The 16,591-nt window shown below is 39.3% G+C and overlaps 1 protein-coding gene across 1 annotated transcript in view; it reads right to left on the bottom strand.

Annotated features, from left to right (window-relative positions):
* Positions 1 to 1,851: 1,851 nt before the first annotated feature.
* The window catches only part of LOC114666405 (acetyl-coenzyme A synthetase 2-like, mitochondrial), a 40,699-nt gene continuing 25,959 nt past the window's right edge, over positions 1,852 to 16,591 (bottom strand). The window contains exons 13-14 of the mRNA XM_028821252.2: positions 11,654 to 11,775; positions 1,852 to 4,986 (exon numbers count right to left, since the gene is read on the bottom strand). Coding sequence (XP_028677085.1) covers positions 4,804 to 4,986; positions 11,654 to 11,775 — 305 coding nt within the window. The 3' untranslated portion in view covers positions 1,852 to 4,803. The remainder of the gene's footprint in view (positions 4,987 to 11,653; positions 11,776 to 16,591) is intronic.

Below are 16,591 nucleotides of genomic sequence, written 5' to 3'. Positions count from 1 at the left end.
CTAACAGTTGTGTTTGTTGGACTCCCAGATGGGCTTAAAGTGGTGAAGGACAAACAAGCTTGTAACTACCTTTACTACACTACAAACACGCAGACTTAATCTTAGTCAATTGGAAGAATCCCACCCCACCTCTTTTTTTTTTTTCTTTTATCAGTGGGTAACTGATATTATATACTTTGTGGTATTGGGGGAAAAAAACAAATGATCACTTAGAGGATCTGTTCAAAACTTTTTAAAAATATGGCAGGATTTAATAAATAACGTTTTAGAATGAGCTTCTATATCGGAGAAACGGATACACTTCCTTTCTGTTTTAAAGATTTACTTTGTTGGTTGGCTTTCCTCTCTTTTGGGTAAAGGTTGAATTTTGGTTTTGTTTAGTTTGATTGGACTGTATGCATTGTTATTTGCTTTGAATTAATATTAATAAAATGAAAAAAGGTTGTCGAATACACTATGTTGTTATCCAAGCTGTGGATGACAAGCTTTGCTTCATGCCTCTTTAAAAGATTCCTTAATGTTTGATCTCTCGTTTTCTGACTTTGGCTATGTTCAAAGTCCCCCTCCCCACCCAGTTCCGCTTCTTCTGGATGAATCGACTTGCTAACAGGACAGTGACGGATACAGCTATGAAGTAATGGTTGCTTGCAAAGTGGGACACCTCTTTAGCTAATAGCCTAGGTTCCTGTAGGAAAGTGACGTGCATTTTTTCTGCTGCCAGAAGTAATCAAAGGTACTAAATCTTTTATATATCAGGCCAAGACCCCAAATATTTCAGGGATTGACTGTTAAGTTATGTATAGGTATAACAGAAGAAAAAAGCAAAACTGAGGAAATGGACAAAAAATGATACAAGAAACAAACATAGCGCCTGTCCATGCCACTGTGGGACCAACCAACTGGCACTGACCTCCCACCCAGAAAAGCCACCCCTTAAAAACTCAACCCAATCACAGAACAAACAACCTTCCCACCACCCCCTCTATCACCTGCCTGTACTTCCCAAGTAATCAGAACATGTAAAGTTCTTGCAGCCATCTTTCTATAGCACCTTATTATGCCAGTAACCAGCAGCAGGTGGCCAGTTGCCCATTTCTCCCTTTCATCTCCTGTCATGTAGATAGGAAAGATTTATAATGTGTGACCTCACTGGACTGTAAATCGCATAGCTACCAGTTCAGCCCCCCACTTTGGACCCCGGGCAAGTCACGTACCCTGCTTATTTATGCTCATTATAAAAATTAAATGTGAACAAGATAGAAAATGCATGAAGGGCACATTCAGGTGCATTCTGGAAATAATTAACTGATCTGGAAAATGGAGTATCAAAAAAATTAAACAATTTTTGTTTTAGGTATTTTTGGAATAGTCAGTCATATTTAAAAACAAGTGATAATAGAATGCATTTACATGCATCAGGAGACTACATTAAATACACATTTTTAACAGCAGTTTACAATGTCATCTAGTTAAAAATGTAGCTTGTGGTGGCTCAGTAGCTTTCATGGACTCCAAATCAAGTGATGTACAAATGCCATTGATTGATGTTCATTATGGAGGGTCTTTTGCTAACTGTAACTGAGATTTCTTAAACATAACATTTTTAAATGAAGCACCCAATGGAGAGTTAAAAGTGTCTGTTTAAATCAGAAGGTAAAATTGTTGGCTCCAGCGGACCCTGATCAAGAGCAGCAGGTGTGAAACTTTAGAGATAATTTATAGCATAGGAGAAATACTGAATTGTTCTAATGGTTGTCTCAGGTTGTTTTTATCTGTTATTTTAGTGAATGTTCCGTAAATACTGTGGCAATATTTGTTCACTGTGTGCTTACAGAGCGAAGAGGTCATTAGTTAGTGAAAAATAGGAAGATGGCATTTTTATTGTTTTTATTTTAAAGGTGTGATTTGCCACTCCAAAAATCAGGCAATGGGAGAGCTAGTTACTGTTTTAGCATAACTGTTTCTTGAATAAAAATGTCACATGCTGGCCATCACTTTCCAGGTACAAACCTCAGTTACATGGCTCCTTAAACCATTTAGGAACAAACTTTATTTCACTGTTTTTCTTTCTCTTTTTGGTCTCAGGACCCTCCTGATGGGATCATTTTTGTTTTCTTTCTTTGATTTCACACAAGGAGTTGTATTCTGTTGATTGGTGCACTGCTCTGTCCAGCTTGGTGGAAGAAGCATATGAACAGTGAAGGTGAGGTACCTAAACTGATGTAGGATGCACACGTGATTGTGCTTGTTAATAGGCATTATATTCAACACGAGTTCATTTTGCCACATATCAAAATCATATCATTTGCAAACGTCTCTTGGAGCATTTGTGTCAAACGTGAAAAACTCCTGCCAGGAATGAAGTGTTGCCTGCAGCAAACCTTTTCAAGGAGATTTCAAACCTGTGTGGTTCTCGTGCACCACTAGCAAGTAGCTTAACCAGCTGGGTTAATGAGCATTCCTTATGGCCTGGTTAGGTCTTCATCCTGGAGATAATAGCGGTATCCATCAATAAGGGCGTGCACATAAAGGCGACCTTCAAAAGGGCGACCTCAATTGGGCGCGGCGAATAAAAGCGCACATAAATAAAAGCGATCTTCAAAAGGGCGACCTCAATTGAGCGCCGAATAAAGGCGCGCGCAAATAAAGGCGAGCTTCAAAAGGATGACCTCAATTGAGCGCCGAATAACTGCGCGCATAAATAAAGGCGTGCTTCAAAAGGGTGACGTCAATTGGGCGCAGCGAATAAAGGCAAACGCAACAAAATTACAGAAAATTTATTAGATAAAGGCAATGATTGAACGTATAAAAAGGTGAAAGCAAGAATATTAAAACATCCAATTAATTAATGCATGAACTTCTAACGTACTACTTCTAACAAACTATTTCTAAAGCTCTCTATATTTCGTTGTTTTCAAAATTACAGAAAATTCGATTAAGGCAATGACTGAATGTATAAAAAGGTGAAAGCAAGTTACACTTGAAGCTGTAGATTATGTGCAATGCCACGTAGATATTCGAGATGTGGTCTATTAGCATAATCAAGGACAATTAATTTAACTCGCTCCGAAGGTCATCCTTTTGAAGCGCTCCTATATTTTCGCGCGCATTTATTCGGCACTCAATTGAGGTCGCCCTTTTGAAGATCGCTTTTATTTATGTGCGCTTTTATTCTCCGCACCCAATTGAGGTCGCCTTTTTGTGCGCGCCCTTATTGAATAGAACCGATAATAGCACACCAATGTGTGCATAGGGTTTTTGAGAGCTCCGAGGACAATGGTCCAGGAGACTAAAGAATGGCAAACATCTTCAGGAGTTATGCCGATCCCAGCCATTATGCTTTGTTACATTTAAACTGAAAGCCTTCTCATCTGCACTGATCTCACTGTGACTTTGCACAGGTTACCAGTCCAGGCTGCTGGCAGCAGCCCAAACTTGCAATTAGAGCCCATTGTTTAATCCTTAAATGAGAGGTGACTCTTTTATTTTTCATGTGGTTATCATGTGTGGCATGGCTGCCATCTCCCTTCTCGAATATTCACTTATGACTGACTCTCAATTGTGCACCAAGAACAATTATATTTAAAAGGCATTAACAAAGCAACTGAACATCGGAGGGTTTGTAAAATATGAAAGTATAGGTGCAGATTCATATAATAAGACACACTTCATCCTTGTTTGGGGGATTTCATCTGTTTTAAACCTTTTAAAGCACTATTTTAAATTGGGCCAGATGTGAGCTTCATTGAACACGTCTGGAAACACCTAAACATCTCACTATGTGCTCAACTTTTCAAGCCAAAACACAAAAAAAGGAAATCGACCATGCTGCCATGCACAGATAAATGTATTTTGTGCTTAAGAGAGAGAGAAAACTACAATGGTTTTAAGATACGCCCTGCACATGGCATGGTGGGAAAGCAAGGGTCAGTAGGAGCAGGGGTGCCATTACAAAATGAAGAGAGCTGGTTACTGACTAGAAACACACAATGTTACCTCAGGATGCTAAAGAGCAAGGTGCGATGGATAAGTTTCCCTCTTTCGAGATAGACTGAGGCTGTGAAAATGTGGCAGGTGGTCAGAAGACTTCCTGGCCAATAATGGCAGCACATACAGGTAGAACTAAGTAATGAGAATTAGCATCCTTTTTACAAGTCTGGACTATGGGTGGCCTGTTAGAAATCTGCAGCACATGAGCCAGGTTTGGATAGAGGAGGAGCACAGGAGGATCTGCCTGAGAGGCCTGGCGTTTTAACAGCTGCTTAAGGTTCAGGGATGCAAGGATACAAAGACCCACTAGAGAGAGTTCTAGCCTGGTACTCTGTAACAAATTATTAGTCTAAAGTGACTCTTGAGGGAGTACAAAGCTGCCTCATGGGAAGAGTATAATTTGAGACCACAGTTGGAAGGGGAGGTTGGGCAAGTGTCCACTAGCAGGAGGAAGCAAGGCCATAACAGAGCAGGGTGCATGCAGTGCCTGGCTGGCACATTTGAGGTAGGCAAATGGAAAAGACCGGGGGGTTCTTAGTGTTCCTTTGGTTTACTTTTCAGTTTTATTTTCTTTGTGTATTCATCCTACTACTTTGCATTTTAATAGTAAAGGCACAATTTTTAAACTTTGTGGTCTCTTTGGTGTTTATTCTAGTAGAGGTGAGGATGCCACAATGCCCCATTTGTAATTTTTGCAATTTGTAATTTCATTACAAATCATGTGATGATGTCATTCAAATACTACACTGTCCTTATGTCAGGCCAACTTGGTGCCCAGTCTTGCCATCGTGTTTTCTTGTGGTATCCAATTACCTAGGACTTTTGGGTACTGTTGCGCTCCAGAAGAAGTGCATGTCCACTAATGATTTCCTCCACCACTTTCTGGTCATCTAAGGTTGTCAGGTCTCCCAGCTCATCAAGTTTCCTGGCCACAATCTTCCTCAGGACACGCCTCATGATCTTCCCAGACCGTGTTTTTGGTAGCTGTTTCACAACCTGTGGGCACATTTGTAACAGAAATGAGAGTTTTACCTTGCGATGACAGTGAACCCAAACATATATGCCACATAAACCGAAGAGCAGGATAAGAAACCTTGCAAGAAAATCAGAAACATTGACAGAATTCACCAAGGAAGGCCATGCTACAGGACAGAGGGATACAGTTCAGAGTCTCTCACACATACAAACACACATCTAAGTGGAAATTGGTGGTGGTGATCAAAAACATGGAGTCTCAAGTGACAGAAATGTATTTAGATGCAAGTTATTATCTAACAAAATCCCATTGTACTTCCTTCTATCCCAAAATGCAAGTAGTGCACACAGGCTTCTGGTTACTAGTGGACCCATTCTACCCCTCCTTGTTAGTGTCACCTACAGGACTGTCTTTGTAGTAGTGGCAGTAGACAGTTGACAGATTTAGTGTTCTAATATAAAAGATGATGACAGCTAGGTGTATTAATCAAATATTAAACCTGACGAGAAACAGGCACAGCTCATCATCTTGGGGCTCTCAGGAACACAGAGCAGGTGGACTGTTTTGTAACATAACTTTTACAGTACATTCTTTGGTTAAACCGACCTTGAACACCAGTGGCCCTGTGCAATTTCCATGAAAATCTGTAAGTAGCCATAGTATCGTTTGCCTTATAGGGCATTATTTCAGTTTATCTCTGCTTATTTCCTTCATTATCTAAACCTGCTTAGCCCAGATTATGGCCATCCTGTGACAGAACCCATCTCCGCATCATCGAGAACAAACCAGGGACCAATGAAGAAAGTCCATCACATGCTCACATTCACTGACACAGAACCAGGTAGCAATGACCAATCAACCTGGACTGACATGGGGAGAACTTGTAAGCATGGGTAGGTATTTGCAAACATGGGCCAAGGAAGCTGACGCTCTCACCTCAGTGTACAAATGATTAAACTTTTGTTTGTTATTAAAGGGTGTTATGGGAATAGTTATGGTAAAATAGTCAGCCATAATAATAATATATATTGTGCGTGTGTGAGAGAGAGAGAGTTTGGGAAATACAATGGACAAGAACCAACTGTTTTATTTGTGTTAATAATTCTGATTACATTGCGGCACAGTGATTAGCAGTAATGTCTCACTCCTCTAAGGACCTCTGTTCAGTGCTGACCTCGTTCGTAACTGTGTGGATGAGGCACATTCTCCTCATGCTCACATGGCTCTTCCACAGGCACAGATATTAATTGGAGGCTGAAAATTTCATCCAACCCTTTTGTGTTTTTATGATAAGTGCACCATTTCTATATTTTTGGCCTCCTTGCTAGGTTATGACCTCCTGCTATTGCAATGTTTGTACATTTCTGTACAAATCAAGTACTGCGACCACACAGACCCAAGAATAGCCCCCTGCTCACTGCAGCTACTTTTCTTTTTTGGAAAAAATTAGTTTACAAAATAGACATACATGTGAAATATAGCTTGAGCCAAGCTGGTAAAATAGATTAAAAAAATCATTCCAAAATGTATCGTTATAGTCACAGTGAATCCCATTACAGTATTTATAACTTTAAGGCAACTGCAGTTACTAAATTGACTGACCCTTTAAAGGGATTAGTGTTACTGCATTAATTAGACTTAAAATGTGACCTGATGTTCCCTTAAGCTTTAATCATTGAGAATTGGATGAATAAATACCATGTAATTAAAGTTGTACTTTTCATGTCTTTAGAGAAACCGTTATCTTTGTTGGAAAAGATATGTGAGCTGATTACATGGATAAATTGATTCATTTGTGCCATCCAATGTGGCTTAATGGATAATGCTTTGGACTGCAAAGTTCTTGTCTGACGATTCTGTCTTTTCCTCAAACGTGTTGTGTGATCCTGGGACAAGTCACAAATCAATAAATGGATGTAACGCGTTTTCTGTGTTTTGGTTTTCAAGGTTTGTAAAACATCTTTTCTTTCTGTTTGTTGGCCATTGAGATTAGTTGAGAGTCTGATGAGACATTCTGCATAACACTCATCAGTGTCTGCTCTTCATGACAAGGATGTCTTGATGTGAATTGTGACATGTTAAAAGGGGGCTTTGGTGATCCACACAAAAAAAGGAGACATTATTGTTCCTGAGGTGGTCATTTATTAGCCAGAGAGACCGTGTGCAATTATTTTGGAAATTCAGTACCATTGTCTGCTCGTCCCCAGAGTGGTTGTCCAGTAAAAGTCACTCCAAGAAGTCACAATGATGGTGATGGCTAATGTCCTGGAGACACAAAAATGTATATTTTTACCTATCCCAGGTTTGGGCTAATCACAAAATGCGAACAGAAGAGATGAAATTGACACTTTCTGGCATAGGTGGGAAAATGTTTGTAGAAAATGAAACCCTGCATTCTAACCAAAGATGCTGGACATAAATAATTTGACAGCAGGATGTCAGGGTATCCGCCTGTGAGCTGAGGCTTAGCAGAATGTGGGTCATGCAGCACAATACTCCTAAACATGCGGTACAAAAACAACAGAATGTCTGTGGTAGAAGAAATTGTTACTTTTCATGGCCAACCTAAACGTTCTCACCTTAAATCAACTGAAATGTTCTGGCATCACCTAAAGTGAGCAGTTCATGCAAGAAATCAGAAGCATTAGCTTGAAAAGAGCACATTTGTATAACGTGAAAAGTTGCAGTATTTCTGTAATTGGTATCAAGAACACTGATTCTTAAACTCATCTCTGGGTTTGTTTACATTGCATCCGGAAAGTATTCACAGCGCATCACTTTTTCCACCTTTTGTTATGTTACAGCCTTATTCCAAAATGGATTAAATTCATTTTTTTCCTCAGAATTCTGCACACAACACCCCATAATGACAACGTGAAAAAAGTTTACTTGAGGTTTTTGCAAATTTATTAAAAACAAAAAAACTGAGAAATCCCATGTACATAAGTATTCACAGCCTTTGCTCAATACTTTGTCCATGCACCTTTGGCAGCAATTACAGCCTCAAGTCTTTTTGAATATGATGCCACAAGCTTGGCACACCTATCCTTGGCCAGTTTTGCCCATTCCTCCTTGCAGCACCTCTCAAGCTCCATCAGGTTGGATGGGAAGCGTCGGTGCACAGCCATTTTAAGATCTCTCCAGAGATGTTCAATCGGATTCAAGTCTGGGCTCTGGCTGGGCCATTCAAAGACATTCACAGAGTTGTCCTGAAGCCACTCCTTTGATATCTTGGCTGTGTGCTTAGGGTCGTTGTCCTGTTGAAAGATGAACCGTCGCCCCAGCCTGAGGTCAAGAGCGCTCTGGAGCAGGTTTTCATCCAAGATGTCTCTGTACATTGCTGCAGTCATCTTTCCCTTTATCCTGACTAGTCTCCCAGTTCCTGCCGCTGAAAAACATCCCCACAGCATGATGCTGCCACCACCATGCTTCACTGTAGGGATGGTGCCAGGTTTCCTCCAAACGCGACGCCTGGCATTCACACCAAAGAGTTCAATCTTTGTCTCATCAGACCAGAGAATTTTCTTTCTCATGGTCTGAGAGTCCTTCAGGTGCCTTTTGGCAAACTCCAGGCGGGCTGCCATGTGCCTTTTACTAAGGAGTGGCTTCCGTCTGGCCACTCTACCATACAGGCCTGATTGGTGGATTGCTGCAGAGATGGTTGTCCTTCTGGAAGGTTCTCCTCTCTCCACAGAGGACCTCTGGAGCTCTGACAGAGTGACCATCGGGTTGTTGGTCACCTCCCTGACTAAGGCACTTCTCCCCCGATCGCTCAGTTTAGATGGCCGGTCAGCTCTAGGAAAAGTCCTTGTGGTTTCGAACTTCTTCCACTTACGGATGATGGAGGCCACTGTGCTCATTGGGACCTTCAAAGCAGCAGAAACTTTTTTGTAACCTTCCCCAGATTTGTGCCTCGAGACAATCCTGTCTCGGAGGTCTACAGACAATTCCTTTGACTTCATGCTTGGTTTGTGCTCGGACATGAACTGTCAACTGTGGGACCTTATACAGACAGGTGTGTGCCTTTCCAAATCATGTCCAGTCAACTGAATTTACCACAGGTGGACTCCAATGAAGCTGCAGAAACATCTCAAGGATGATCAGGGGAAACAGGATGCACCTGAGCTCAATTTTGAGCTTCACGGCAAAGGCTGTGAATACTTATGTACATGTGCTTTCTCAATTTTTTTATTTTTAATAAATTTGAAAAAACCTCAAGTAAACTTTTTTCACGTTGTCATTATGGGGTGTTGTGTGTAGAATTCTGAGGAAAAAAATGAATTTAATCCATTTTGGAATAAGGCTGTAACATAACGAAATGTGGGAAAAGTGATGCGCTGTGAATACTTTCCGGATACACTGTATGTCCCTACTTTGTTTTCTGCATTTACTCATCTTAGTTTTTGTATTTCCCACACATGAGATCAGAATTGAAAGCTTTGTCCTTTTCTGACATCTTTTTGGTGGTGCATTACACCTAAAAGGCAATGTTTTTGATTCTTTGATGCTTGCAAAAAGTATTTGTGCAATGGCAATCACATAATAGACAAGAATGAAGAGGAAGGAAAATGTATTAAATTATAGGCCCTGTTAAACAGCCTGTGTGCTAAAGGTGATCATGGGCTCAACAGAAGTGAAGAAAGACATCAGTAATGAAACACCATAACTCAGAAATCCTGTAACAAAATTATCTCAGACTTTGCAGCTTTAAGTCTCAATTAATGGTAGTTCCTGGGAAAAGTCCCAGCTGGAAAACTGTACTGTAGATGCGTCATTTCTAAGAGGACTTAATCCTGGGGGTAATCACAAAGTGTGCTAGTGAAGGCAGCTGTGTGGGAGGAACACATTACACCGGAAGGGTGCCAGGGACCCATAAATATAGCAACCTGGTTGGAAATACAGAAGGAACAGAGTCGTGTCTTTTTCCTGATTCCACAATAAAGGATTTCACGCTTCTTCTGTATGTTTCATACTGTTTGGAACTGGAAGCAAAATACTGAGTTTTATAGTTGCCACAAAAACCTTAGAGCACTTTTTTTTAATACACTGAGATAATTTTGCTATTAATGAACTGAATGGTCTCCTTTTGTTCCAACAGTGTCATTTGTACCCATTGTGCAGTCACCAGCCTTAAAGATGAATGGATTTATAGGAATACAAGACAGTATGGAATTTCCTTCCAGACACATACCATATCTGTTCAGGTTCCAGACATCAATAAATCTGGTCCTCAAAGTATTTAGAGCTTTAGGCCACACTTCATTATCCTCCATCTGTCCAACTATATACTTTGCTACAGTGCTTTCAGCAGTCTAGGATTAGGAACCCTAATTTCCTGGTGGGTATATGGGGTAGATTAATTGCCAAAAAGAGAGGGAAAAAATTCAAATAGTCATGGAACTCTAAGGGACAACCAGAGTGTCTTTTGCTATAATAGCTGACTAAATTATATTGTGTTTGTGTTTCTGTTTATAATGTTTTGCCTAGCTTCCTAGTCCTTTTTTTGTGCCTGCCCCATGGATCATACCTTCTACATTTGAAACAGGAAGATGCAGCAGTGAAAGTGTATGAAACCAACACAAAAGAATGTTTGTCTAAGCTGTGTTTGCTTCAATTTCCCCATCTTCAAAATTTTTACAATCGGCAGATAATTCCCACCTCTTACCTCACCCTCTCATGTTCATTGTGCATTTTGTGGCATTCAAAATGGCTGGCTTGCTTCAGATAGGCCGTTTACATGTCTTACTGCTTGAGGTCAGTCTGCTGCCAGAGAATGTGAAAAACAAGCCAAATCCCGTCCATCTTTACATATTTAGAACATCCCACTTAACAAAAATAATCAGATAATTTTGCACTTAGCTCAGTAATCTGCTTCTAGCTAAATGTGTCTTCAGAAGCTGGAACCAAATCCTATGCCTGCTGGTCAGTGGGAGAGTGCTTGCTATGCAATACATTTTATAAACCTCTCGATCCCTCTGCTAAGTGGCCTGGTGGAGAGATTAGCCAGACTTGCTTTAAGCTCAAGTGTTGACATTTTTAATAATTTTTAACATTTCCTAAATGGAACCTATTAGGGTGCAACTTCCATCTAATACAATAGAGCTTTTATTGGGCTTTTGTGGATTAAACAATAAATGTTTCAGAACCAACTCCAAGTAAGTTAGTGATGATTTCCCCTTCTAAATGTTGGCTTGTCATTTCCTGACCTAAGCAGGTCATCATTGAGCTGGGGTAGCGCCGACTGGGCTGGACACTGAGATCCACAAGAGGTAGACAGAGTTACAGGAACACTTAATGAAACACATCCTGTAGAATATCAGTAGGAAGAGTTAGAAATCTCAGTTTCTCTTTGCTATTTTTTTGTACAGAAACATCAGTAATTGTGGCAGTATCCAGAGGCAGTTTGAATAGTGGTACAATAGCGTAATGCTGATGATGAATGATGCTGGTAAAGGTCTCTTCCTTTCAGACAAAGAACACAATGTTATTTCATGTTAGCAATGTATTGCTGAAAAGATGTTTAGCCTAACTATAAATGATCAGAGCAGAAACTGATTCTTGATGATATGGATTGATGTCATTTGTTGAAGGGTACAGTGGAGTGTGTTGCTTTTTAGAACCCGGAAAAACAAGAAGATACTGTCACCTCCTTTTTGTCATTTGACTGAAATATTACTTTACAAGTACCTGGATATAGTCAGGAACAGCATACTTTGCAATTTTTCTTGAGACAATGCCTCGTAAGTCCTTCTCCAGTGCATCCTCTGAGACTTCCACATCATTTTTCAAGACTACAAAGGCATATGCACCTGGGAAAAATATTAGATCAAGACAAGATCATTTTAGGATGCTCTTAACAAGAGAGCTTTTTTCTCTTAATCACAAAAGAGACTTTATTTAAATATAAAGTTCAGCTCCACAGTCCTTCATTCTTAATTAACGATGTCCTATCAGAAATTGTGTTGTAGCTCATCACAGTATTACTAGAGGGAATAAAAACCAACAAGATCTCACAAATGTAAGGAGGGCCCCCTTTGTTTGAGCAAAGCACCCCACACAGGTCATCTCCATTGGCTTCCCAGATGCAAATTCAGGTTCACACCTCACTCAAAGTGCAGAAAGCAACTCTGAAGCTGAGAACAGAAATCTGTTGGTGCCACTGACTAATTAGGCTTTCAAGTAGGAGGGTCTCATCTTAGTAGGCTTCTTCCAGTTAAGCACAACTGCACAAACACTAGGTGAGATCATCACACCCTAACCAAGGTAAGTGAGAAAGAAATACAATTAAAAGAACAGACAAGTAAAAATATTTTGTAATACACCCAAAAACTAGTCCGACTTAACTGGGAAATGAAGACAATTCATGAGGTAGTATAATTGTGTATTGGACGTGGCAAAGCACTGAAGATCAAGCTGACGATAAACATGTTACTATCTATAGCTTTATAGATCATCTGTATATAACCCCAGGAGTTCCTGTTCCTTTCCTATTACCTTTATTTTCTTTCTTTGTTAAAAGTGTCTGGCCATCTGTGTCTATCATAATAGCCAAATTAATGCAAAAGCCCCTGTGCATTAGGATTATCCATACATTGTAAAGTGCCATGGTGACTCAGCATTTAATGATGGTGCCTTATGGGGCCTGGTTTTAATTCCAGGTCTGTTAAAGTTAAAGAAAGGGAAAGTTAAAAGGGAAATAGTCATTTAAACAGGCAAGTGTCAGAGACCAACACAGTTCAGTCTGTTGTCTGAATGAAAAACAGCCCACAACCAATCTGAAAAGAACAGTCCATAGTCCAATTCTTAGATATTCTAAATTAATTTTAGAAAAATGTTTTCAGCACATGTAGCTTGTTAATTTTGCATAATTTGGACAAAACCTATACGCTTCACTTGTTCTTGTATAAGATGGTGACACTGACATCATACACTGTACAAACCCAAAAGACTGAGATTCCATTAGGAAGTACTACTCAGGAGTACAAAGTAAGCACAGATTGAAGAAATTAATCAAATACAATAATGAAAAAAGAAATTTAAGCATGTGTATAACCCAGCATGTTCTTCTTACATTTACTTGCAAGCCAGGTTGCTGGACTCTCATCTGGGTCTGAAGACAAGCTTTTTATGTTCTTTTGTGAGTCGTGATCTGGTGCGAGTGAGTGTGGGTGGACACACGAGAGTTGTGTCCACTGTCTCCAGGACATGCTCCGGTTCCCTTTCTCTCAATACAGAAATAAGCAGGCTATCAATGTGAATAGCCTGGAAAAGTTCCATAACCTGAGGCCATCCTCTCTCACCCAATAAAAGAAATGTTGATCTACAAAAAGATCACACCAGCAGGACAGCAGGCACTCAGGTCTGCATTATGACCCCTATTGATACTTTTACATTTTTACTTTTTATATAAAGGGCTTCAGCAGGTCAGTTTGCTTTTGCTGGCTAAATAAGGACAAAGTAAAATGTGTCTAATTTTAGGACTTTGGCATGACTAGAAGAATTAAATGCCTTTGTTCTTGCTTTGCTGCATATACTGTATACACAAATACATTTTGTAACCTGCTCATCCATTAAGAACATAAGAAATCTGACAAACAAGAGGAGACTATTCAGTCTATCAGGCTCATTTGTTTAGCTAATAGCTAATCTGTCCTAACATCTCATCCAGATCCTTCTTAAAGGTTGTCAATGTTTCTTATTCAAGTTTTCATAGTTTCTTCCAGAGTAAAGAAGTGCTTCCTGACTTGTTTTAAATGCACTTCCCCTTAATTTCCAATGATGTCTTTGCGTATGTGATTCACCCTTAAGCCAAAAGAATGTTTTTGGATATACTTTATCGATGCTGTTTGAGAATTTTGAAAACCTGGATTAGGTTCTCATACAGTTTCCTCTGCTCGAAACTAAACAGGTTTAATTGTCCGAGTCTGTCAGAGTACAACATGCCCTTAAATGCTAGGAAGTACTTGGTTCTACACAAAAATCTCCTGATACTTTGCCTGCCCTCACAACTGTTATCAGTAATCTTCTGAAACCTTTCTTAAACAGGATGCTGTGTCTCCACAGTCTTAAAGGATATTGAGTAATTAGATCAAGTGGCTATGAAGTGACAAATTGAATTGAAATGGACAATCCTCATTGATTTTTGTAGAGAAAAAAAGACTCAACCTGGAAAAACACCTACAAGAGAATCAAAAAAGAAAACAACTATAGTTGGAAAGTGGACCACAGACATGGCAAAAGCCTACTGGAATACATTGCTATAAACAAAAAATATAGCAGAACTATCTCCAGGTGCAAGGTAATACACAAGGTTGATAAACTCTCAGACCCTATCCCGATAACAGCCAGAATAAAAGTAAAAATAAACAAACCAAAGAAAGCTCTAAAAACTCAGAGACAACAGAAAATGGCTAAGAAAGAATGAGAACAAAAGAAAATTTGAGGAAGCCGCCAATCACCAAAAAACAGCTGTGTGCAAAACACAGAAAGACATTGTGATGACGTTTAAATGTGCAGCAGATACTGTTATCCCGAAACCAAACCAGAGAAAGAGAAACAACTGGATTACTGATGAAATACTAGATCTGATGAGTGAAAAAAGAAGGGAAAATATCAAACTAAAGTTCAAGAACTTATGAAAGAGATAAGACGGTAGTGCCGACAAGGGAAAGAGAGAGAAATAAATGTCAAAAGTCACAAAATACAGAAGCTGGAAGAGAGAAATGAAACAAGGAAAGTGTACATGGAAATAAGAAAACTGGCACCAAAACAGCAACCCAGTTAAAGTACAGGGATTGAAAGTAAAATTGGAAAGCTATTAACAGCAGAGTATGAGGTACAGTGCAGATGGAAAGAATATATGGAAGCAACAGACCTAGGAAAGTTATTCCAGCACCAAATGCAGTGGAGATATTGAATCAGGAGAGCATTAAAATGCTACGAGCAGTGGGGAAACAACAAAGCTACAGGTATCAATGAAATACCTTTTGAATTTATCAAAGGAGCTGGAGACAAAATAGAAAAGGACTTTGTAAATCTCATAAAAGATATCTATCAAGGTAACAGAATACTGGAAGAATGGTTAGAAACTCTATTTGTCACAATCCTAAAGAAAAATAAAACAACAAAATGTGATGAACACCGAACAATCACACTGATATCCCACACAATGAAGGTCCCATCCAAAGTAATACCGAATCAGCACCCAGCTACAAGGAAAAATCAACCTACTGCAGTATGGCTTTCAATCAAACATGGGCACCATTGAGAGCATTACTTCACTGAAAACTCTTTTAGCAAACAGGATTAACAGACAACAAAAAGCATACTTTTGCTTCATCGACTTTGTTAAGGTATTTGACAGAGTCAAGGATGACATCCTGACAGAAACTTTTCTGAACAGAGGCAACTGTGAGAAAGATCTTAGTTTGATAGCTGACATATACATTAAGTAACAAGGCTTTATGAAGACGGACTTAAAACAAGAACATAAAAGGAGGTGTGTGCCAGTGTTGTGTCCTTTCACACCTATGCAGATGAGGCTCTCCAAGGTATTTTTGAAGATATAGGAGTCCCAGCATTTGATGAAAAGAAGATTGAAAAAATAAGCGATTCAGACAATATGGTACTGCTAGCAGAAACTGAAGAAGACCTCAACCAAATACTAACAGAAGTAGCTAAAAGACTAGAAAAAGTTTCTCTTTAAATGCACAAAAAACATAATCCATGGTAGTAACAAACAAAGGGCACAAAGAAATAAGGCTGACACTTGACAATTAAAGAATTGAACAAGTAACTAACTTTCAATACCTTGGAATTTGTATAAATGAAAACCTAAAGAATGACGTGGATGTCAGGGCAGGAATAGCTAATATTATGTTATATATAGTTATTTTAACAGCTAAGCAGAGTTTCTGGAGACAAGGAACTGATGACAAACAACCTAACTCTGAACACAAAGGAGAGACTACTACATACACAAGTATGGGCCACTCTACGGTATGGCACAGAAACCTTTGGTTTCATGTTGGCACACAGGAAGAAAATAACAGCTTTTGAATTATAGTGCTACAGTAAAATACTGAAAAGTAGCTGGATAAAGAAGACTACAAACAAGGAAGTGATGTGAAGAATTAGAATGACAAAACCAATTCTGGTTGGAGTCAATATTGAGGTGAAAAGCAAAATTCTTTGGTCATATTGCTAGGGGCTCAGTTGGTGAAGAACTGTGCAAAAATCATGGAAGAGAACTGGAAAAAGAAAGGGAAAGGAAGAATAATAATGTTTTGTCTTGGTGGAGTAATATATTGCTCTACTTTCCCCATTTGTGTTATTAATATGTAGCCTTTGTCATAATGCCTCAAATCTCACAGACTTACCACTGTTTATAAGGCATTATAGTATATAATGTCTCCCCACCTTCCCTTCTACATTTATAACCTCAGGCAATTAGGTGTAGTAAAAGACAAGCAGGAATTTAGTTACAATTTAAACAATGTGTTATTGGTAATATTCATAAATAATAACAATATGCAAAGTACATTTGAATATTGGCAACCGTACAACCTGATAAATGGTGATGTGTAGTTCAGGCGGCACACACACTTGTTAGTTACTTAAAAATGT

Source organism: Erpetoichthys calabaricus, chromosome 16 (genome assembly GCF_900747795.2).
Source record: "Erpetoichthys calabaricus chromosome 16, fErpCal1.3, whole genome shotgun sequence".
Taxonomy (NCBI): Eukaryota; Metazoa; Chordata; class Cladistia; order Polypteriformes; family Polypteridae; genus Erpetoichthys; species Erpetoichthys calabaricus.
This window is presented reverse-complemented; position numbering and strand designations above follow the sequence as displayed.